This window comes from Botrytis fragariae, assembly GCF_013461495.1.
Source record: "Botrytis fragariae strain BVB16 chromosome Unknown tig00000101, whole genome shotgun sequence".
Lineage (NCBI taxonomy): Eukaryota > Fungi > Ascomycota > Leotiomycetes > Helotiales > Sclerotiniaceae > Botrytis > Botrytis fragariae.
In genome coordinates, this window is record NW_023500996.1 from 912028 (window position 1) to 936166 (window position 24139).

Below are 24139 nucleotides of genomic sequence, written 5' to 3' on the forward strand. Positions count from 1 at the left end.
CTTTACTTGATAAAAGTTGACCATTTACCACATATATCTTCAATTGATAAGTGGGAGGAAACGTCAGATGCGGAGAAAGGTTTTAACAACCATCATCCTTTTAAAATCTCAATGACTCTCTCACTTGCGAATCGTGGATCTTTGATGAACGGATTGAACGGATTATGCGGAAATTTTTACCAAGGTTGTAAGTTTAGTTGGGGTTTCTAGGGTTTCTAAGGTTCCTAGGTGTGCGTGTGCTGTGTGTGCAGTGACAGCGGGCGATCCGAAACCCCCAAGCAGAGCAATTGGAAGGTTACACACCGCCTCGCCTCATGTGTGAGATTCAAGAAGGGAAAAAGAAAAGATACGTTTCGTACCGTTAACGGATTGAACAAGGTCAATCAAATGTAAGGTAGGAAGTTGAAACTTAGAACCGGGCCCACAAGGTCAACTAAATCTAAGTATCAACATGTGTGTGGACATGTATGTACAAAGTATGTATGTATCTGGGTTCTTAGCATCATCGTGGCCATTTTGCTTGGATCCACATGTTCCTCATCAACTTTCAAGCTCGGTTTGCAATACAAGTGTCTAATTCGTCTAATTGTCTGATGGTCTAATTGTGCCAAAAGTACTTTGTATTAAGTTAAGAAATATTAACTTAATAATAATACTATTACTCACTACTTAGTAAGTTGGTAAGCTAGTAAATCAATATTGTATAATTAAATACCAAGCTTGGTACTCTTCAGGGTCTCAACATATACACTGTCGTATTCAAAAGATATCACAGTATCAAGCAATTTCCCTGACGCTAATGTAACTTTAATCTGATCTTGGTTGCCGCATTTCGTTCGCCTTGTTTGAAATGATAGGTCGAAAATTAAGCTGACATTTCCTTAAATCTTCAAATCCATCTTTTGCAGACCACAAACTTTACATGCCAATGCTAGACAAAATGTCCATTCAATTGCGAGATTGCCACACAATTCAGATCAACCCTCCTAAAATTGATGATCAAGTTGCACCGCCCTGTAAAAATTGATATGTGAGTACGAAGTGAAAAGCTAGTCACAACAGTCCAATAAGTTTAACGTATACACACGTATAACCTTACTACCGCATATCTGAAGTAACAAGGCTACCATTCAAATTCACACAAAAATGACCCGAAAAATCTCAAGGTTGTAAGGTACATGATCTTCATCCCAAAATGTCTCAACTGGTCCAGAATCTTCGATTGCTACATGGAATACCAAGATGGGGATGCTTGATATCCGATTCCATTAAAAATTCATCGAGGGAGTACCCCAGCGGCCCCAGCGTCACTCTATTAGTATAAATGTACCTTCATCTCACCATTTTGAACGAGATTAAGTTCCATTGAACGAGGATCCGTGGAATCGGACAGCCTTATTCTCCGATCGGCATACAAATACTGTCAATCTTTTACCTTTTAGTAAATAGAGCCTTTTGAGAAAGCTGTGGTTGACATCTCACAAAAATGTGGTCCTGGAAACTTAGCCCGGTGTCACAGGGTGTATCGCGGATTCCCTGTTGTGCTGGCAGAACATCGGCTGACCATATCAAATGGTCTGAAAATCGAGGATAATCTGTATGTACAATGCCTATTCCGTTGTTGTGCAGCAAGAATGTACAGACCATTGACCCTGACTACGTCTCAAATGTCCGGCTCGAGTGTGAACATGTATTGAGAAAATGCTTGGGGAGAGTAACCAGCTAAAGAAGCTACACAAATCCCATTCCTAAACCTCTCACGTACCTGACCTCGTTCGCTTGCATCTCTAATGCTCTTCTCATAGTTTCTGAATGGGTATGTTCTTCCTTTTCCCGCAGAGCCTCCTCAGCAGTCTTGGGGATTTCTTCAAAGGAGTCGGCCGTGAACCCAGGTTTGTTAGAGAAATTCAATAGCCCTATTTTGTCTCCCGTCCACAAAACAAGATCATTTTCGTTGACCGATTGATCATGGAGCCCAGAGTCAGTTGTCAAAATCTTGAGCGCAATGTCTCCAGATCCAGAATCCATGTAAGAATCGCCCAATGTGCCAAATATGCCCCTCGGGGCTTCAACAGAACCGTGAGCAATGTTCCATCTTCGTGACTCGGTAAATCCATCCCTCTCAAACCATTTCAGATTGCCCCCACCGTCGGAAACAACAATGCGGGTACCATGATTGGCAACAGATAAGAGTTTTGAGCTGGATGATGTTTGACGATTCTTCATGGTAGAATCTTGCAGACGCCCGGCAGAAAATTGGGAAGATATATTGGAGAGATTTGGGTCAGGTGATAGACCGTACATCTCCAAAGAGCCTTTACTGTTGTACTCACCGCAAGCAATCAACGTTTTCCCTGGTCTAGTCTTTGCTTGCCATACTTGCTCGACAGACAATTCACCCCGACGGGCGAGGTCTTTCTCCATTGAAGCAAAAGGATATGGAAGACTAGCAATCTGAGATAAGCGTGCGCCAGAATGAATCGTCCCGCGCAGCTTAGGAAAATTTCTACGATCATAATTGAGAATGCTAGGAAATCGACCAGCAACGTATATATCTCCATTACCATTCCATTCACTTCCTGCACTGGGTAGATGAACAATACTGAGCGGGCCCGGTTGGTACAGATGGGCGTACTCGGCGCTTGGTTCTGGATCTAGCAAGCTTTTGAAACTAAAATGATTGCTAGCAGAGCCAGATGTGCCCCTAAAAAAATCAAGACGCTCAGCCTGGCTGGGCGATCCAACATTTGTTCTTTGACGAGAATCATGAAGGTAGAGAGAGAGATTGGTTCCCACAGTGAGAGGTGTTGGATGTTTTGCCTCGGAAAGAGCAGTGATAGAAAATGGATATCTTTCATGATTTACTGTCTGTAAGGTCTCAAGATCAACTTCGACAAGACCTGTAGCAATGTCAGTAGCTATCAAAGGAAGGGCAATTGACTCCGTCTTCCAGATAGATTTAGCATGAGATTGAATGACCGAGAACCCTTGTCATCCGGTCACCATTTCAAGTAATCGAAATGATGCTTTTAAAGGAAAAGTTTCACATACCACTTTGAACAGCAACATAGGCTCTCTTTAAAGTACTGTCAACACTAATGCATTCTGTGACACCTGTACTTATCATCTTTGATCTTGACTTAAGATCTTTTTGCCCATCCACGGACAAAATTCCTGACTTGCTTCTTGCAATAATGCTACCCTTTTTGGGGGCATCAGTACTGATATCCCAGATACAAATGGAACCATCATCAAGAGGTCTATGGCATGGCATTTAGTACAATTCTTATCTCATAGTATATGCCAATGAGAAACTAAAAAACTTACGCAACCACCATCGTGGTTTTAGTTTCTCCCATGGGTGTATACAACGCCATTCCTCGTACCTCCAAATGTTCATGACTAGCACTTTCGCGATGTCGAGGCTGTTGCACCCAACTTGTTGAAATTGGCGCATTTCTCGCTATGTACTCATCATACCATTTAACCTTCTCAGTCGGATAACTCGGATCCCAATTCGCCAATATCCTAACCCGCTCATTGGATTGAGCTTTGAGATCGCGAGCTTCATGCCGAGGTTTATGTAGTCTCGAATCGCCTGTTCCATTATTTGTAGCAAGAGCTATGGCTAAATCGCGCATACCTGAATCGTCCTCTGGTTCTGTGGATATTAATTCTTGACGTCTGCGAAGCCTTTCGAGAAAGGAAGAATGGGTAAAACACTGATCTCGCCAAAGTGTATCATCGCGACCTAATTCCAGGTATCGTTTGGAAACAAATTGCAATTTGACAATGTCTGAAGGTTCTAGATCTATCAGAATATAACGTTAGCATTCGATTCTCATTGAGAGGATGCGAGAGAATATTCACATGAAGTGATATTCAGAACTATCTCTGAAGGGAGGTCATCCATTTTGGTCTTTTATTTTTATTTTTAACAATTAATTAGAATAAGTATACACTCGTATTGACAGAAGGAATGTTAAGAATATTAAACATTGAAAGACTGACCTTGACATCGAGATCATAATCAATCATCAATCGACCTTGAGCTTCTAGCCGATCCGATAAGACCGATTATGCAAGGGTCGGTGACTGATCTGTGCGCGAAATAGGCCAGACCTCATAGATCTCATAGACCTCATAGACCTCTCGAGCTTCTCTCTCTCTCTCAAGTCTCTTCAACCTCACGTGCTCCACCAAACGAATGTTTTCGAACGACTTGTCGCGGAAATCATTAATCCCCCGAGGTCGGTGGCTTTTTTAATTAGGTAGGCTCTTCTCGATCACGTGATGGAACACCTCGACATTGAACATTCACGGATATCTTCTTCGTACACAAGACGGATCATACAACAAGACGACCGAAAATATCACGTATCAATATCTTGAGTACAGCTTCAATTTGATAGAGTGGTATCTTTTTGAATGGCCATGTTCATCTTATGAAGCCATATAGATGCGCACTAAACTCTAATGTTCCTATCTCTGAGCTCATAACCTTAACAAGCTACACAGTTTTATCTTGAGGATCACACATCCTTTCAATCTATTTGGAAGCCATGGTATTGGTCCTTCATGCCAAGCTCTTTGCCATTCTTTCATCGTAGGCTGGTACCTCAATTAGAATAGCAGCATCGGAGTAGAAGCACATGACGCTTGATTCATTCCCATATGCTATTGCATAATGCAGGAGTACGGCTACCTCCCCTACCATTAAGCCAAGCTACATTATCATACTTCTTATGTGGTCATTCCCGCTTGAGAAACTACATTATCTGGTCAGTGGATTGGAATCTTGTTGGCAGATTTGGATATGCCAAGTGCTTACCCATCCAAGATCATTTGTATGTTGTTCGTTGAGTTTACTCTCCACGACTTCATGGAATTGAGTTCCTGCTCGAGTTATATATACCCTATCTTTGCCTTCCTTTCCATCATCACTTTCAACTTCGCTTCTGCCTTTGTTTCCATCATCACTTTCGTTTTCGCTTCTGTACTTGTTTTCATCTTCGCTTTCGCTTTCGCTTTCGCCTCCGTCAACAATATTCCGGCAATGATCCAGGCGCAGCACAGGGTAGGCCTTAACCACTAGACCAAGCGATTGAAACGTATTAAAGATGGTCATATCAATACCCTTCAATGCATATGGCATGACGTCATCTGTGTCTTCTTGAGTATGGGCATATAGATGGTTACAATAAAATCCAATCACACCACCTAACAATACGTCAACGATAACTTCCGATATGGCAGAACAGTAATGTACATACCTCTTCTCATGAAATCAGGCTGATCCAAAACATTTCTCGCAACTTCATACAAGGGCGATAAGGGCGAATCTACTACCAGGTTCTTTTGCAAGGGGATACCAATTTGCTGCGAGATATAGAGATTATAGGTCAACGTCACACGATGACCACTCGTGACTTCGGGTATCTCGTGCTCGCAGTCACTATAGAACGCAGCCCATTGGATGCTGTCCGATTTATTGCCCCAGTCAAAAAAAAAAGTGTTAGAGCCTCTGTGGGTGACGCGCAATTGTCCACCTGCATGAAATTAGCTCCATCTTTACTACAAATGGCGAAAAGAGCAACAAGTCGGGGAGAGAAATGGATATACTGACCTTGATAAGAACATGGAAGACAGACGACTAGAGAACCAAACTGTCTCGTGCCACGTGGCGTGTCCACATGTGCTTTAAATTTTCCGCTGGGGCCAGAATAGATCTGAACCACATTTCATTTTGTCAGTCGGGCTTTGCCCACGAAGCTTTGCATTATTCCCGACGAACGGCACTTACATTGAGCTTGTATAATTCGGCAAGCACACCTCGATGATTACTCCTATTCCACAAAATGTCTGGTTGAAAAACATTCTGCTGTAACGTTTGAGCAACAACATCAAGGATTCCATAGTCATGCGGATGGAAGTCGATGGAAAACTGGCTTCTATCGAGCTTGCCGGCTTTACGATATGTTTCACCAAGCACATCTTTTCCTCCGAGACCGAACGATGCCGGGACACAGGTCTGAAGGAGCGCTTCCATTGACTTGGAAGTCGTGGAAACAGGGAATACTATCTTCTCGCATACATTTCCTGGCTTGGGGTCCCAGCGAAGCACGATCGGGGGTACTTGTTACTGAAAAGATTGGTCGAAATCTGATCACGAACTAGGTTAAATTTGTCTAGAAATTGAGATAGTATGGTCTGGTCTGGAAAGAGATTACTTGCCTTCTGTAGACTCTTTCTGGTTGGAAGACGAATCGTCAGGAGCTGCGATAGGAATGCTACCACCGCAGCAATAATTTGCAATCTCAAGTATATCCACAGCTTTTTCCAATTCATTGAGAAGCTCTTCTTCAGCGAGTTCCGTCCAGCTTTTTGTCGACATTATGAAATGAGGAGTCTTTCTTTACTTCTATTGACCAGAAGAAGAAATTTGAAAAATGAGAAGAATATTTTGAGAGGGGCAAAATGTATATTTCAAGTCAAGGTATACTATGATATGTCTGCCTCCTCACCTCGGTTCAGGCAGACTGCATATATTGTGAGTCAAGACGCGTTTGTGACGCCTGACCACATGATTTTTTGGGGCAAAAATTGATTTGCAGAAGCAGAATGGCTCAATGGGCTATAAAAATCAGAGCGGTGAGACATAATTCAGGCATATCCATCTAGCACTCAAACATCCATCACTATAAAAGCGATTTTTGATGCATCTATGGGATTACACAGGGATATCAGCAGGCAACAATCCAAGTAATCGGATGATGATTCTGCCGATTTAAACTTCGACATTTCTTTAGACAACCGAACTTGAAAGAGTTTAGCGAATAAGCACTAATAAGTCTGTTCGAGGACTTTGTTTTCATATCATGTTGGTCTCACGGACAGCTGCCTAAAGGTTGCAGATATTGGGTGCTGTCGAATATCTAGATTGCTCAATGATCACAGGTGGATCTTGAAAATATCTGTCTGGCGTTATTGATTTGCCCAGCAAGTAATTGCATGCTCATAGTCTTTTTTCATTCTACCGCAGTTTTACAGGCTTCGTGTGTCATGCATGCGTCGACTGCTGAGGAGTGAGGAATATTCTGCGATCAATCTTTTTATCTCATTTCGACCAAAGCTATGAAGATTCTCATTTCCTTGGTCTCTTTTAGTTATCAAGAACTCATTACTCGTTTCGGGCAAGGTTCTGCGTGGTGCTTGTTCGAGTACTTATGGGGCCTATGTATTTTTCTATGTGAAGTGGTAAGTATTGAAAGAAGGAGAAATGGTCTGTCGTCAGAAGAAATGGTATAGTGATGCAATGATCAAAATCATACGAAATGTTTCCACCGCCAATGAGTGCAAAGAGAACGGCTCTCTTGATACGTAGAGCAGGTTTCGTCTTTCCTGATGCGTGGGTGTGCGACTTTTCTCTATATATATTTTTTTCAAATATAAATAGGTGGTGAATCTTCATACAAATCTTACTTTTACCAATCTTGGAACTTACGCATATGGAACCGTATAAGCACTCGCAAAAATCCAACCCTTCTAGAAGTAGGTAATTCATGCTTTGGTTTTTACAGTGTTAGTTTAGCGATTTCGTTCAATAACCAACATCATCTCGCGTATTTGTACTTTTTCCCGATGACATGGCAGAAAGGGAAGTCTGAACTTGAAGTTAGTGTGCTAATACGGTTCATAACTTGATATTGCAGTCTCATATGAAGTGCCGTACTACTCACACACTGCATGTCAACCAACCTCAAGTCCTAGCACAACCATGTCTGTACAATTTAACAACAATGATAACAACAATAATCATGATCAAACAAAGCAAATCTCAACCCAACTCCCAGCACAAACATGACCGACACACCCGAAGTCACCGAGTTCCCAAACCACATCTTCGACCTCGTGGGCGAGCTCATGGAAGTCAAAGGTCGCATCGCCCAACTCGCCGGACGAGAACGCGAAGCCCAACAAATCCGCGACCACGGATCCCGGGAATTGCTCGAGCTGGCCGAGAGAGTCCAAGCAAACACTTCGCGGCTTCTGCGTCTGCAACGGGAAATCGAGCGCAAGAGAGCGATTTTGCGCGGGTGCGCGGTCGTCGCGTCGGTCTTTGTTTCGGTGCTTTTGGTGCGCGTTTGCGAGATTTTGTGATTGAGGGATTGGGGATTTCATCATCTCAGTATCTCAGCATCTCAGCATTCGATCTAGTCTTGATTTTTTCACTCCGACCTCCTTCCATTGATCTCACAATCTCCTGCTTAGTTTAGTTATTCAAGACTCCTCACAGCCCACCTAATTCTTAATCGATAGATGAATCAAAAGAAATATAAAAAATATGAATGTAAATAAAACCCACTCCTCTCCCCTCACCTCCCCTCCCCTCTTCACTCCCCTCCCTCCCTTTCAACCCTCCATCAAATCAAGTATCACAACCAACCGACTTTCAAGATTCATACCTAATAACCCACTTTCAACTTCCCAGCACTTCATTAAAGATACACTCCTATCCCAATACAAATGTTAGCTCTTTATAGATAGCTTTTCATAACGTGTATGTGTATTGACATATGTATTGACATCGATATCAAGAATTCAAATAATATAAATTTAACCCCGTCACCTTCCCCAACCCTTCTAATCAAATCAAATCCCCAACTTTTCACCCCTCGCACCTCCCAATACTTTCCTTCCGATCTCAGATAACCTTCTACAACATCAATTCTCAAACCAAATAAAACGCAGGAATATCGAAAAAGAAAAGTCAACATTAACATTAATTACTTTTAAAAATAAAATATGTACTAAGAATCTATCCATCTAAGTACCTACGTAAAGTCATCATCGTTTCGTTTCAAATGGGATATCATGGGTGGTCTGTGTTCCTTTCCTTTCCTTTCCTTTCCTAACCTGCTATCAGGTTATCCAAATCCCTACCTTAATCAACTTCTCCAATCCTATAATCCAGATATCACATCATAGCTCGTGAGTACCTCCATTTCCTAACCAACCTATCCAAACATCCAACCATCCAACCATCCAGTCATCCAGTCATCCAGTCATCCAACCGTACTCCAAACCCCCTATCCACCTTCAACTGCTCACCCTTATACATCTTCAATATCCGGTACGTAAACCCCCTCCTTACACGCCACCACCACTCTCTTAAAAAATCGTCTCCACTCCAACGGATCCCCCTTTACCTTCACAAATCTCACCTCCACCAACTCAATCTCTTCCGTCTCATAAGAATCCAAAACAATTTCTCCATTCATCCCACATCTTCTACTATCTACCGCTCGCACCTTGATCCAAGCTGCATGCAATTGACTATTTTGCAACTGTGCCAAGGGAGGTACTGGTATGTTCATCGCATGCAAAGATTCAGAGAGAAGAGTCAGCAATTGAGGAACGGGGAGATGGGAAAAGAATCGCGTAAGCGAGTAATTCGGGAGAATATCTTGAAATTGACGAGCATGTTGTGTGAGACGAAGGGAGACGGCAGGATTGGATGAAAATTGAGACATGGAAGGTTCATCCGCGAGTGTGGCATCTCCATGATTCGACGCCACTGGTGATGGAAGTTGGAAATTACAAGTAGTCTCGGCGGGTTGAGATGTGGGTAATACACGGGGTGGTCGTTCCCAGTCAAATTGCATATCCATGACTGGAGCTTCTGGTTGCGTGAATGCAAAGTTGTGACTATCGAGTTGCATTGCATCCTGACTAAGCTGTGATGCACTTGGCTTTTGCTTGAAATCGATCCGAAGATTTGCCAACATTTGTGTAGCAAGACCCAATGGATCGCTCATCTTACCATCTGTGGTGAGAAGTGGATTCTTGCGTGTGTACCATGGATGTCGTTTGATGTGCTCAAAGTTAAAGCGTTTGGATACATCGACATTCATCATACCTCTTAATAGTGATAGAACCGAAGTCGGCAATCTTCGCCATAATTCATCTGAACTTCGTCCATTGGATTTTACGTATTCATCGAATTCCCAGCTTTCAGAAGTAGGTTGGTCCCAAGGTGTATTTCCCACCAAGAGCACAAATAAGACGACCCCGCACGACCAAATATCCACCATATTTGCAGCGTAACCTGCACCCTTCACCTTGGTTTGAGTACTCCTAGAGCAAGAGATGACTTCCGGTGCAATGTATGGAGGACTACCACACATAGTCGTACTAAGTTTTCTCGCTCCATTATATTCAAATAGTGTTGCCAGTCCAAAATCTGCAATCTTCAAATCGCCACTACTCGACAGTAATATATTCTCAGGCTTGATATCTCGATGTCCTACACCTTTCTGATGCATATAATTTACTCCCCCAATCAATTGTGTAAAGTAGAAATGTGCAATATCTTCCTTCACTCCAACATCTGCTTCGATCTTGTCGAATAAGTCTCCTCCCTCTGCATACTCCATAGCAATCCATTTCCAAACCGCATCTTCGCCCGTCGCAAACCACTCTATAATATTTGGATGTCGTCCAATATGGGAATGCAGGGAAACCTCCATTGCGATTTGCTTTGAAGAAATGCGGCCATGTTTGACTGCATAAGCTTTATGTATGAATTTGACTGCGAATACTGGGGTGGAATCAGTTGGAGGGATGGCTTTCTTGATTCTAGGCAATTATTAGCATACACACATATATTATATAATTCCGAGTATAGCAAAGACGACCAAGCTGGTGTTGTGATTTTTTCGACTTACGATGCATAGGCACCGCGACCTATTGTTTTCGAAATGATTCGAAAAGGTAGGTCGCGGGGCAGCGGGTCCATCTGTGACATTTGCATTGCCATAACTTTTAGATTGAGAAGAACGACGTTAAAAATGGACGAACGCGGGATGGATGTCTTTCCAAACCCCACCACTTGATTCAAAACGTATAGAAAGAAAGCGAATGAAGCTACGTGGATGCCAATGGAAGAACCTTGGGAGAATAGGTACTAGAGTAGAAACTTATCCAATGAAGCACCCAAGAAGTGGGAATTATTCTGAATTATTGTGAATCCCAAACTATTGATCGTTTTCTTATAAACCAATCGAATTATTATTACAGACAGTACTCGAGTGTTTGAATGTATGAAGCGCGTCCTGGTTTCAGTTAACACTTTAATAAGTCGCGAATCACGAAAATTGGTGACTGCTTACTAGACATGTATTGGAGAGGCAGAACTCGTACTAAAGATCTAATACCGTCCGTTCGCGTTTCTATGGCTACCCTGCCTAAAAAAAGAGAAAGTCGAAATAAACAAAGTCCAACCTCAAATCCTTCTTTCCTACATGATAATAAACACACTTTCTTATATCTTCCTTCACTCCACATCGCATCACAACACTTTTGTACATTCACCACACATATACTCCCAAAAGGTTCCCAAAAGAATTTCTTTGTTCCTCTCCTCTTCTTCCAGAAATACCCACCGTTTGCTCCTTTCCACACAATTGTCAATTGCTTTCAGATTGGCATTTCTTTTTATACATTCCCCATCGACATAAACCACCTTTGTCCGTTTCTGTCTCGCATTTACACTAGTACTACTTACTGATCAATTTCTTAGTTACAAATACTTCAGTTACTTAATTGGATTGCATTCCTATTCTTCCTCAAAAAAAAAAAAACTATCATCATGAATTACGCTATGGAGGATACACAGAACACTTCCCCAGGCGACGTACCACCTGCCCAAGCTGCCAAACTTGCTCCTCGTAAAGGTCCCGATGCTCAGAGTACCACCAAACGGTTTGTCCCCCCCCCCCCCCCCCCCCCGCTACATACCTTGACCGCTTCCCATTTCCAACACTGCATTCCCAAAATCCAATACTAATTCCTCATTCTACCTCGCCAGTCTCCAAACCGAATTAATGCAACTCATGACCTCTGCCGCCCCTGGTATCTCTGCGTTCCCTTCCGCAGATGGCAATCTTCTTTCCTGGACCGCGACGATCGATGGGCCAGATGATACCCCATATGCATCTAAGAAATTCAAGTTATCTTTTGCGTTTCCATCCAACTATCCCTATGCACCACCAACGGTCCTCTTCAAGACTCCTATCTATCATCCCAATGTCGATTTCTCCGGTAGAATTTGCTTGGATATTCTGAAGGACAAGTGGACAGCCGCTTATAATATTCAAACGGTGTTGTTGAGTTTGCAGAGTCTTTTGGGCGAACCTAACAAGTACGTTTGAGAAATCTCGACATGAGTGAATGAGTATAGGATCAGGGCTAACATACATCAACAGTGCATCACCATTGAACGGCGAAGCCGCAGAGTTGTGGGACAAAAACCCCGAGGAATTCCAAAAGAAAGTTAATGGTCGTCACCAAGACATTGATGACGAATAGGTTTTTGGGGAAGGAGGAGTAGAAAACATCGTCATTCAGATACCCGGCGTCAATATGTTTATGAATTGGAGATTGTGCATAATGGACTTTGGTCTATGTCTCGGCTCGGGCATTGGGTTATTGCTGCATTCTCAGGATAGTACAGGAGGGCGTAGTCCGATTGGGACCTCGAAGGTTGTATCCTTATTTTGGATCTTCAATCAATACAAATGAACGCATTGTTGAACATTCTTGAACTCTACTTGATGTGCATGATTCATGACGTGAGACTTACTTCATGCGACTTATTTCCGATTGACGATTTTGACCTAGTCTGATAGTCGCTTTTTGCGAAAGGGCGTAGCGATAGGAATACCCTCCAAGGACCTACCGAGGCCAATTCACAAAGTAGTCTTCTTACCCTTGGTTGTAAACTCAGTCCTTCAACCATTCGTTCACTGGCCATAGCCTTGTTGATTTTACACGAGCAGCTCATTTTCGGGTTTCCATGGCTCTTTGCCATCGTTCAAGGTCGCAAACGTGGTAAAGTATCGCTGTGGGCTATGTGTGATGCGTGGTGGAATGGAACAAGAAACAAAACATTCAGATATTCTGCAGGAGAGTCTGGCAATGTGGTATCAAGATTTGAAGATTCCTATGTTCAATGAAATATGGGAACTGCAAAGCTCGCAGAAATTATGTCGAAGGGTGTTCTGATGCATCACTTGTTTGCATGCTTCGATGGCCCAAAAGTAACCTCACACTATTTCCACTGCACATTTGCATGGCCTGGAGAAGCATTACTTCCCCAACTCCTCGAAAAAGACCCTATCTGCCTTTTCCCAGCCTCATAGCACAGACCAATATCACAAGTGCATGAAAATGTTCCCACAACAATTGACTGCATTTAGGTATCGAAAGTTAGACCTTTTCATTTTCCGCTACCTTAGCAAGCAGAAATGCAGCAACTCCAGAAGTATCCCCCATGCCATTTGATTTTTATCATTTATGCATCCTCAACAACAACGGTGTGAAGACCCTTGGGGTTTTGGACATTGACGGCTTGGACGTAACTGTACAACTTCTCCTTGGCGCCCTCCTCGTCGTTACGCTTTCTCGAGATTCGTACGCGGAGTCTGAATGGAACACCCTTGATACCAGCTTCCCAGACCTTCTTGTTCAATTGGGGATCGAGACGAACATCGGTGGTACCCTATAAATTAATGAAATACCAACATCAGTATTGTTTCCTTGGTGTATCCTCCTGCCGATCTTTCTAGATGGAAATCCATACCATTGACAAAGTAGCGAATGCCTTAATCTCCTTGATGGCCTTTGGGGCACGCTTCTTGAAGGAAACACCATGTAACTAAAACAAAACTATCAGTCTTTTGCCTTTTTCGACGCCCTATTTTTCGCAATTTCGACATACTCTCTTGTGGAGGTGGATGGTGTACTCGCGCGCAACAACGTCAGCGATGGCGGATCTTTGGGCCTTGCCGCCGGTCTTCTTGGTGGTCGTCGACATTTCTGAGATATTTGTTAGAATTGAGAGATTTCGGTTTTCGATCTTCGATTGATTCGGCTGGGAGGTATATTAACGTACTGAAGGATTTGTCGCGAGATTTGTCGTGAAAAGTTGTCTTGTCTAAGCTTCAATAATGCAGTCTTAGAATTTCGAAATTCCTTCAGTGTGGAAGGCGCTAGTTAACCGAAAAGTTCAATAAATTGTTGATGCCTGGTGATTGATTACATAACATGATAAGGCCAGAACCGCGAACCTCAGTTTGTCAATGGATTCAGTGCGACGCCGATAACATAACGTTTATGACTTCAATTTTAATCTGGACTGAGCGTCGCGAACTTAAAAATCTCCTCAGGTTCTAAGTTTCTTTAACAGATCCTATTCACTCTTTTAGTTTATCCCGACTTTCGACGCTCTTTCCGATCCTTTCTTTTCATTACCACGACAACAACAACTTCACAACAATCCTCCAATTTGCGACAACACCTGAGGACTCCTTGCCGAAGCAGAGCCAATAGTTCGAACAATACCTTCCAATTCAATCCTTCTTGCTGTCCAATCAATCCAGTTCTGGTCTTCCCTCTATCAACATGTCAGGAATCAGTTCCCCTCAACCCGATCTAAATCGGAATCGGCTTCCAACTCTATTTGAGGTACTCAGTAGAAGGACTTTACCCCCAGTGGATCTATTCTCCTTCTATATTTATATGAGAGATCAGCAGCGCTCTGTTGATTATCTTGACTTTTGGTTTGTCTTCCTTGCCTCAAATTGTTTACTTCAATCACTAACTTGAGGTAGGCTTGATGTTGCTCAACATATGTCATTATGCCGACACTATGTTCGCGAACTGCGACGATCTGTAATGATTGGTACACCTAAAGGCGACGATGCTCAATCCAAACGATCTTCTGCTGTTCTAGAAAACCTTGGTGATATGTCAAACCCCGCCGGACCATCCATGTTCACTACAGAAAAGGAGAAAAGCCAAGATGCTCAGATGTCCGCCTTCCTCAGAGAACAATCTGATACTGGAGAGGTCATTGCCCCACAAGGACACTCTCCTTCTCATAGTTTGGGATCCAATGTGTCCGGTCACAATCTGGGAAATATGTCTAGCGAAAGGCCTAGACCAAGTTTCATGAGCAGCCCCATGGATTTGACGTCAGATTCAAACTCTCCTGCACACACTGTCGCGAGAGCCGACATCCGAGCTTCTGCTGAGAAAATTCTCTATACTTTCCTCCTTCCAGGTGCTGAACGTGAGATTATTCTTCCACACGCTATCACCCAAGATATTACCATTTCTATTGAAGAAAGAGGACGCGACGATCCGGAAGTGTTTGATGCAGCCAAGGACTATGTTTTCCAAGCAATGGAAAGGGATGCCTTCCCAGGTTTCTTGAGAATGAAGGCTTTAGGCAACTTAGTCCCTCCTTCGATGATGTTGAGATTGATTGTTGGCCTACTTTCAATGTTTGCCGCATTCTGGGTTGGATTTATTCTAATCTTCCTCAACTATCCCCACCATACTCGTGTTTGGGTACGTATTTCACATTTATCTTCACACTCTTCATCTTCGTACTGACATCATCTTAGCTCCTTCTTCCCTTCACCATTGGTGTCTATGCACTCTGTTCTCACCAATATGCCCTTGATCCCATTCTTGCCCTGGCCGGATACAGTGAATACACATTCATGTCTTTCTCCAAAATTCGAGAACCATTCGTTCGAAGGCTTCTCCACAAACGTGCACTCATGGTCCTAATGGTCACAGCTATCACCGATGCAGCACTAGTCCTAATTTTTGCTTTGGTACCTGGAAAGAGATTGTAAACGTGAGGATTGGTAGATGAAGGCTAAATGCAGAAGTATAAGAACTGCATGAAACATAAACAAAGCACGCCATGGAAGTGGGATGGAAAGGAAGGGAGTTTTGGGAGTTCTGTTTATAGAGCGAGGTGTTCTGGGGACAAATTTTCTCTTTCATATTTTGTGATTTGGGATTTTGTACACAGGGTTGGCAGACAGGCAGGATGATATCACAGGTTGATTTGATGGCGTTGAGTTAATTTGTTTTTATCATTTTGGAGGAACTTTATTTGTTTTTATATTCTTCTCGAAAAAGACTGGATGTCTCTACAAAGAGGATGGACGACTCGAAGATCCTTTTGATGGCACCTCTTTTCTGTTTTTTTCCCCCCTTAATTAATCTATTTGTATGCGTAGGAGCTAATAGCGTGTGATTTTGATATCCTCTTCCTTCATACATTTAATGCATGATTATTTTCATATAGAAACCGCACCGCCTGACTAAACCAAAGTGAAAATGTATGCTCTATCTTCTCCCCCTTCATACGCCATCTTATAGTTTTATCGTTGATTCCTGCTTCCACGTCCAAAAATGAATTGGGGTATATCTCAGCCACAACATAAGAAAACTCCATACGTATGGAACTATGATTTCATGTAGGGAAATAACTTCCGGAGAATACCAGGACTTTTTTCCGAGCCTTCTGGGCTTGCTGAAGTCGTTGAAGAAGCTAAGTTTGCTGCGCTAAAGAATTGGTCAGTGAAAAGTTCTACTGGCCACAAGCTCGAAGCTGCGACAGCAAAACAACTCACTTCCCAAACCCTAACCCGCCAAAACCTCTCTTCTTCGAACTTCGTGTGTCCTTATGCTGACCACCCATTGGATCCACATCATCCATTTCCTCATCACTAGACTGTCCTTCTAGTCGGTTGTGGCGTTTCCCAGACGATCTCGTCATTCTGCCTGTTAGACTTTGGATATTGCCCATGATGCCAGTCGGTCCTGACGAATTCTCAGAGGGAGGAGTGGGTTCGAGGAGAGATTCGACATGGGCGTTCCAATCCTGTTCATCGCGGTGACGGCGCTGGGCATCAGCTTTGATGGAAGCGATTTGAGATTCGAGGGAAGAGAGGGTGGTGGTGCAACGAGCGGACCAGGCGGAGAGAGTGGAGAGCATAGATGGGATTGTGGAGTGGGGAAGATCGCGGAGGGGTGAGACGGAGGAGACAAGTACGGTTTGGTTATATGGGTCCAATGTACAAGTAATGAGACCGGCGTATATAGCACTGATTACGAGATCTTCGAGTTCGCGGGAGTGGAGAGAGCGAGGGCAGATTGGAGTTTGGGGTAAGTCAAGTCGGCGGGTTTTTGGCAAGGGTGAGAAAGGAAAGCTGGCGAAGTTTGAGAGTTTGAGCTGCGGAAAGGGTGGGGAGAGATGGGTCGCTAGTGTAGTCGGTATATGTGCCATAACTGAAGATCTTGAGGAGGGAGAGATAGGCTGCTTGTTCTGGAGGGGCGGTAGAGAGAGCTTGAATTTGAGGAGTGAGGAGAAGTTCGGTGAATATGTAGGTTCCTGGAGCATCAGTCGCTCGAGTGATCAGGTCGATAGCAGCGCGGGGTGATGTCGCAGATTTAGTCAGAGCTAGGAAGGGCTTGATACAGTTAGTACACTGATGTCAATTTCAAGCAAATCCAGTCGAAAATCATAATTACCTCCAAAGCATTCAGAGCCTTGATTTGCTCCATCTTATATTTATGAGTATTGGTATGGTTTGTATGAGCTTGTTGCCTATTGAAGAAGAGCTTCGATTACTAAAGAGTTACGAAATGTCTTAACCTGACTTTCGAAATAGACGAGCAATGCTTTCGAGAATCGAATTGTCGTATATTTTGTATTGAAGTCGGGAACAAGAAGTCTTTTTCACAAAGTAATATTGTGTAGTGGTAGAGTGTGAATTGATGGAGATGTAGCGTTTGCTATCTAATCGAGACTATCCGAGCTTGAGGCGCTAGTATGGTTAAGGTACAATTGGTCTCCACTTTTATTGCACTCCATATTCTCGTCAACGACAACGACGTTAATGACAATGACTACTGAAAAACGACAACACTCAATAGGTCCAAACTCGAATTATGATGCCAAACTCTCACATTTGATGGTGTTGTAGAGTTTAAATTACGCTAGAAGCTAATTCCTCTAATGGTACTTTATGAGGAGTATAAGTAAGCTGTTCCTGCTGTTTTCTAATGAGGTTACGTCTAAAGGATATTCAAATTCTGAGGTCGATAAAAGGGGTGAAGTATCTAGTTATCCATAGAGTTTATTAAGGGTATGAGTGGGTATTGGTCTTCTAAGAAGGGGAGCAAACGCCTGCCGGATTGTTAGTTTGTGTAGAGGGAAGGTAGGAATAACTCCCGTGGGATGCTGGCAAGAGGTCGAGGATGCAGTAGTAAACCGTCACCGTTAGCTTCTTCTCGGAGCTTGATGAAGTCTTCTAAATCTCTTGAAATGGACATTGGCGCAAGTGATGGAGGAGCTTCCATATAGCTTGTGTAGAAGTCTAAGAAATTTGGTAAGGGAATAATGATGTGGCAGTAAATCATCATTGTAAGCTTCCAAGATTTTCTCACAATCTGCTAAAGCCTTTCGATAGATTTCAAGGACTCAATACATATATGATAGGTGATTAAAGGAACCCATCAATGTTGGTAAGTCGTGAGGTATGAGAGAGGAAGGCTGTGAGTTCTCTCCTTTGTGGGCTGGAAATGGAAGGAACGATGGCGGACCATGATACCAACCAGGTTATCTTCAATCCAAAGAAGTCAATAGCTATTCCCTCATGAGATAAAAATATCACTCCAACTTCCAATTCTCAAGTTCTCATTTGCCTGCCATCTCTTCGTTATACACTCCTGGTATTAGCCAGAGGTATCGAGTGACCTATCAAAGGCATAGGTCGCATTATAGTGAAGCTTGTTTGGACTGAAAGTCTTTCTCTTTCTTCACTTCATTCGCTTGGGAAAAACATGATTTGTTTATGTCGGCGGACCGATCGCGTTTTCAGAGTTACCTAAAAAAGCATCATCACAACAAAAAAATCAACAACATCATACGCCAAACCTCTTGAGGGCCGACGTACTCGCAGCTACCAACTTCATTCGTTCTTTTATTGCAAAGTCTCTCGTCTCTTATGTAACACGCTGAACACGACAAGAGTGTAATTTTCCTTTCGTTTTCAACTTGATTCCAACTCGAGGAATTCTACATCATCAACAATACACGCGATTTCATAGGATCCCTCGTTCAACGCTTTACATTTCTACTTGGCATCAAGAACCATGAATTCTTTCTTTTATTAGTCTGCTGACTCTCAACGACCATTGAGTTCTTTTCCTACTTTCTCGACTGAACTCTGTGTTAATATTCGATCACAAGTCGAGGTGCCACCAACACGGTGAATACTTTAATAGTTAAACCCCACATTTCTGTCAATCGATACTGGTCAATAGACAGTCTTTTTCTAATAATGTCTCATTCTATGGTTGGGTTTGCGGACCTACCAATTTCCAAAAACTCATCCAAGAACCCACATCGTCAACAACCAGACTCATCTAATTACCCCAGATCCAGATCAACTTCTCAAGAAGCTGAGTTTCCTTCTTCTTCTTCCAATAAACCAACGCCAGTCAGGGCAGTATTTGATGATCTGCATACTGCCCACTCCTCAATTACGTCAGGAAATAAGAGAACCTTCAGTGGACGGCGTGCAATTTCGCACAATCTCTTCGAACCACCCGAAAGATCCGATTCAACCCCACTCCAGAAGATAGAGAGAAAGCGCGGTACCAATGTCGAGTCATTTCTTCAAAACGTACCGCTTCCTCCACCTCCTGCTGCCTTGTTCGGAGGACGTTATGGGTCTAATACTGAAAATTCCACTCCAGTTCCTCGCTCAAGATCACATCGTCTTCCATCAACAGTCAAGGGCGAACCTGGCTCTTCACTTGGCAGTATAAAAACTGCTCTTACGGCCATATCATCATCCATTACACAGGATATAAAAGATGGACAAGATAGAGCTCCGCATTGGCCACCAAAAAACCTCAACATTGCAAAGGACACTTTTGGAAAGAAAGCCTCAGGTTACATGGGGCTTGTTAAAGGAAACGATGAAATGGATTCATCTAACCCAGCAGATCGACAATCAGGTCATGGTCGAAATGCCAGAGACAAATCAAGCATTCGATGTCAAGGTCATGACTTTTCCATTCAACGTTCTCCTCTTGGTGAAACACTATCGGGTTTGTCAAGTAGTGATGAAGGAGGGAGTTTGGGTGATCTGACACGTACAAAACCTCACAATCCGACACGACATTCTTTGTATACACCAAATCAAGGAGAAATTCAATCACCAATACGCAAGAGCTTTTCTGACACAACTCCTCAGAGACACAGCTATGATTTCCGTCGAGCTACTAGCACTGTTGGCAACATATATAAGCATTATCTTCACTCCAACGGAGGAGGAGCTGACACCGATAGTGAAGAAGAGATGAACGAGAAAAGCCCTCTGCAAGGAGAAACCGCCACTCAAGATTCAGATGCACAAAACTACATTCGCGAATTCGACCTAAATATGAGACTGGACTCTGAAGAAATGTTGCCCACCGCTCTTAATATACACAAACAACCCAAGGTTGTTAGGGTAGCCGAAGAGCCCAATAGTCAGCCACCAACTCGTACTTTGCCCGAAATACCAATTCTTGACGTGCCAACAATTGCTCCAAGTATATCTCAAGGAACCGGTCAACTTTCCTACGGTGATACACACCAACTCACTCAAACAAATAAAGGTGTATCTCGAAAAGTTTTGCAGCAGAGAACTAACGACATGGATTCCGACGTAGATGACTCTGAAGCAGACGTCGCCGCGCAACTACATATACCCTCGTTTCCCTTCGCGACACCAAAAATTCAAGCCACCCCAAAAGTCATAATTTCTCCAGCAGATGATCCTTCGGTATATGGAGATGATCCTCATTGGACGGACCCGATTATCATGCGGCAGCCATTGGAGAGAGAAGTCAGCAAAGCTCTCCGTCGTGCTAGTGGTTATAGTGTCTATAGTATGGAAAGTGTATCGACTTCATTGACTCGCCGGAATGAGCATCCTCTACCTCAAAGGTCTGGACTGAATTTCTCAAGGAAAATCAACGTCGAGGATACACCCCTATCTGACTCTGGGAGCCTTAGCACTGAGCAAAGAGATTTCATAGCACAGGCGCAAGCCTTTTATGACCGTGGAGCAATTGCACCAAATTGGGTTACTGCTCATCATCAGAATGTCGTTCGGATCCCGATTAGTCACAGTGTTAAACTTCCAGATTCTCCCCCAGAATCACCTAACGATCGACCTCATGAATCGTCCGAAAAACATATCACACCTACTGAGGCTGAGGATTGGGAAACTGTGGCAGACAGTGTTGCAGGACCTTTTGGTCGTTCCAAACCAAACGAACTAATGATGATGGGAGGTCTTGTAAACAGAGCTGGAAGCAGCATTGCAGATAATTCAGATGATGGCACAGATAGTACGGAGCCACTACATATTGATGAGTATGGATCTTCGGACCGTATTGCGCACCACCCAGGCAATGTTGAATACTATGGAGATTATCGTCAAAGAGATCTAAAGAAGACCCGCATTCCTGTGTTTTTGCCTGTTTTCAGAGAACATAAGGTCAATGGATATCTTGCAGATTCAAATAGGACACGGCCGCCTCCAAATTATTACAACTACAATCCAAAACCTCTCCTCAAAACTCATACCAATCCATTCAAATCTCCTCCGCCAAAGATGAAACCACCTCGTGGTCAAAACGTCAATTTGATTCCGTCATCCCTACACACAAGCGAGGAAAGTGCAGACTTTACAAATTCAAATCAAGGCCAGCAAGTTCCTTTCGGAAATCAAGGTCATGTAGATGATCGCTTGAGATTCGACTGGACAGGTGAGTTGGAGCCAGGAGTTGCTTTAGGTGGTTCCAGTTATGATATACCACCATTGAACAAAAAACGTTCCAGTTCGTGGCAATATGTATTGGCCCTTGGTGAGAAGATTGCTAGTCCGAAGAAAGAACTATTCGCGACAACGGCAACTACCAGCAGCAAACATAAGGAAATCAACATCGAACTGAAGGCTACCGGTAGTTCAAAGCCTCAAGGTCAAAAGCCTTTCATCAAAGGTCCTCCAGGTGCCTTTTATAGGGATTTACATTTGAACTCGAAGCATGAACCAAGGCGTGTTAGTTTGATTCAGGCCAACAGACCTGCTAAAATTCCTGCTCAGAATAACAAAACAAAGGAGTACCCAACAAATACCCTTCGGCCTTTCGCACTGCTGGCATCTGCTACTAATACACCTTCAAACATCGGAAACCGTCCTATTGTTAAGCCACCTTCAACTCCTGTTCGTAGCAATAAGAACCGGGGTGCTGAAAGTGATAATCCAAATGACTTCATTTATCGATCGCCTCTTGCTCCTCCCAAGCGTCCAAGTTGGCAAGATTTGTACAGTCCTCGTCAATTGCAGGAAATTCGAAATGCTGCAATATCCGATGGTTTCTTTGAATCCCAACCTGTACTTGGCGATAGCCCTCGTGATTCGAAAGGAAATACATGGAAGCATCTATTCGAAAATCCCAAGTTATCTCCTTGGTCTCAAAACCCTGCTCATATCATTATTGAAGCTCGTCGCAAGAGAAGCATCTCAATAATGGTATTGGCCTTGTGTAATCTATTCCCTCCAATTCTGTTATTGTATGCAACTGGTCGAATGGATGGAATCATTGTGTGGTGGACAAATGGAGATTTTTCATCTTTTACATTAAAACAAAAGAGATATGCATGGTTATTATTGGCTTGTTGGATGTGTGTTATTGCTATTGGTCTTGTCGCATTTTTGATTATCTTCTTTACAAAATTGCGTTAGTGATAGGAAATTTTTGATTCGGATGATAGTACGAGGTAGGCAATGGAGAGGGGGTGGGGGAAGGCAAGGCTACAGGAGGGGAGGGGATTAGAGAAGAAAGGGAATGATTTCAATATGGTAGGTGAATTGAAGGATGAGCAATTGCATGTTATTATATGTGCTTTATGTTTGGTAAAAGATAAGAAGAGCATTCTGAGGTACGAGATCTTGAGTTGAGATTTTACAGAGTATGATGGGACATTCAAAGGAGTGTATAATGAAGGTCAAACAACAACAGGCCATGGAGATAATTTTGGGAAGATTTCAAGAAGTGTATAGTATGTATATTACCCTGAGCTATGGACAAGATGAAAAGCAGAATGGAAACAGAGTTTTCACTCAACTTTATTGTTCTCAATGTGCTACTATGTGCGTGAACGACAGATGCAAAAGATAGCAGGTAGTGAGACATGAGCTAGAAGAAATACAATTCAAAAGCTAGAGTCGGGAAGTATGCCGTCTAAAATTGTGGCATACGGTCTATCATGTTGGGCAAAATTTTCCTTTTGAGCTTTAAAAAAGGCTTTCAAATAATGGTGTATGTGGAGCTCTTTCTTTACATGAACCAGAATCCAAATATTGAGGTTAAAATTTGCTAATGGTAGGATTACATGAGATTCTATATTTTCATTCTCCCTTACTTCGATGATAGAAACCCGTCTTGTATATTTCCAGCCCCAAAGAGGAAATCTCACCACACAATCAAAATGATAGGAGACTCAAAACCACAAGCGAAGCCCACCCGACCCACATGATCCATTCTTACCCCACACTCACGCAAGGGAAGATTATTCCTGACACCAGCATCACCAAAAAAATGCAAAGCTTCACAACCATGTAACGACCTCGAAACAATACATAATTTGATCGGAAAAAATGGAAAATGAAAACAGAAGATGAGGAGATCTTGGGGATGAAAAAAAAAGTAAAAATTGAATTGGACTAGCGGCGAATCGAACGCCGGACCTCTCCCATGCTAAGGGAACATTATACCACTAAACCACAAGCCCGTTTAGACATCTTAGAAGATGCTTTTGATGAAGTGAGAAAGAAAAAAGAAAAGTATATTTAACCAAATAAAGATGGGATAGGGATTTGTGGGAATGGAATGCAATTGAATGGAAAAGGGGATGAGGTGTATATAATACTAATGGAATATTATTCTACTAATAAACTATCAGCTCCAGGTTATTCACATTCCGTCTATTGTTTTCTGAAATATAATCTAATTTTTGATTCCAAAATTAAAACTTGATAACGTAAATAAGAGGGATCTCGATCAAGTTAAGTTGTACTTTCTGTAAAGAACATTGTCTATACTACTAAGCATCACGGAGCAGCAGACGGGGTCATTAGCTTTGTCTAGAATGGCGAAGTAATAGTAGACTTAGATTTAAGATTAAGACGTAGCTCAAGGAGCTACA

The 24139-nt window shown here is 42.8% G+C and overlaps 9 protein-coding genes across 9 annotated transcripts; 4 read left to right on the forward strand and 5 right to left on the reverse strand.

Annotated features, from left to right (window-relative positions):
• Positions 1-1731: 1731 nt before the first annotated feature.
• On the reverse strand, positions 1732-3913 carry Bfra_008935 (putative f-box domain-containing protein; the record flags this gene model as incomplete). Its single annotated transcript, XM_037339290.1, has 4 exons — positions 1732-2900; positions 3052-3260; positions 3328-3811; positions 3871-3913. 4 exons carry the CDS (start codon positions 3911-3913, stop codon positions 1732-1734), a joined length of 1905 nt encoding a protein of 634 aa, XP_037190856.1.
• Positions 3914-4576: 663 nt separating this feature from the next.
• Bfra_008936 (uncharacterized protein) lies at positions 4577-6394 on the reverse strand (the record flags this gene model as incomplete). Its single annotated transcript, XM_037339291.1, has 7 exons — positions 4577-4726; positions 4832-5241; positions 5274-5549; positions 5627-5729; positions 5804-6052; positions 6095-6135; positions 6295-6394. The coding sequence occupies 7 exons, from the start codon at positions 6392-6394 to the stop codon at positions 4577-4579; spliced, it is 1329 nt and encodes a 442-aa protein (XP_037190857.1).
• Positions 6395-7860: 1466 nt separating this feature from the next.
• On the forward strand, positions 7861-8160 carry Bfra_008937 (uncharacterized protein; the record flags this gene model as incomplete). The annotated part of the gene is made up of 1 exon (XM_037339292.1): positions 7861-8160. One exon carries the CDS (start codon positions 7861-7863, stop codon positions 8158-8160), a length of 300 nt encoding a protein of 99 aa, XP_037190858.1.
• A 953-nt stretch (positions 8161-9113) lies between these two features.
• On the reverse strand, positions 9114-10819 carry Bfra_008938 (putative camk camkl chk1 protein kinase protein; the record flags this gene model as incomplete). Its single annotated transcript, XM_037339293.1, has 2 exons — positions 9114-10638; positions 10728-10819. 2 exons carry the CDS (start codon positions 10817-10819, stop codon positions 9114-9116), a joined length of 1617 nt encoding a protein of 538 aa, XP_037190859.1.
• Positions 10820-11650: 831 nt separating this feature from the next.
• Bfra_008939 (putative ubiquitin conjugating enzyme protein) lies at positions 11651-12369 on the forward strand (the record flags this gene model as incomplete). The annotated part of the gene is made up of 3 exons (XM_037339294.1): positions 11651-11763; positions 11870-12202; positions 12267-12369. The coding sequence occupies 3 exons, from the start codon at positions 11651-11653 to the stop codon at positions 12367-12369; spliced, it is 549 nt and encodes a 182-aa protein (XP_037190860.1).
• An 866-nt stretch (positions 12370-13235) lies between these two features.
• On the reverse strand, positions 13236-14001 carry Bfra_008940 (putative 60s ribosomal protein l31 protein). Its single transcript, XM_037339295.1, has 4 exons — positions 13955-14001; positions 13781-13878; positions 13643-13717; positions 13236-13561 (listed from the first exon to the last, which is right to left on the reverse strand). The coding sequence occupies exons 2-4, from the start codon at positions 13874-13876 to the stop codon at positions 13355-13357; spliced, it is 378 nt and encodes a 125-aa protein (XP_037190861.1). The 5' UTR covers positions 13877-13878; positions 13955-14001; the 3' UTR covers positions 13236-13354.
• A 462-nt stretch (positions 14002-14463) lies between these two features.
• On the forward strand, positions 14464-15707 carry Bfra_008941 (putative rgs domain protein; the record flags this gene model as incomplete). The annotated part of the gene is made up of 3 exons (XM_037339296.1): positions 14464-14621; positions 14673-15414; positions 15471-15707. 3 exons carry the CDS (start codon positions 14464-14466, stop codon positions 15705-15707), a joined length of 1137 nt encoding a protein of 378 aa, XP_037190862.1.
• A 621-nt stretch (positions 15708-16328) lies between these two features.
• Bfra_008942 (putative pci domain-containing protein) lies at positions 16329-17430 on the reverse strand (the record flags this gene model as incomplete). The annotated part of the gene is made up of 3 exons (XM_037339297.1): positions 17398-17430; positions 16497-17154; positions 16329-16428 (listed from the first exon to the last, which is right to left on the reverse strand). Exons 2-3 carry the CDS (start codon positions 17150-17152, stop codon positions 16329-16331), a joined length of 756 nt encoding a protein of 251 aa, XP_037190863.1. The 5' UTR covers positions 17153-17154; positions 17398-17430.
• Positions 17431-19211: 1781 nt separating this feature from the next.
• On the forward strand, positions 19212-22676 carry Bfra_008943 (uncharacterized protein; the record flags this gene model as incomplete). The annotated part of the gene is made up of 1 exon (XM_037339298.1): positions 19212-22676. One exon carries the CDS (start codon positions 19212-19214, stop codon positions 22674-22676), a length of 3465 nt encoding a protein of 1154 aa, XP_037190864.1.
• Between the last annotated feature and the right edge of the window lie 1463 nt (positions 22677-24139).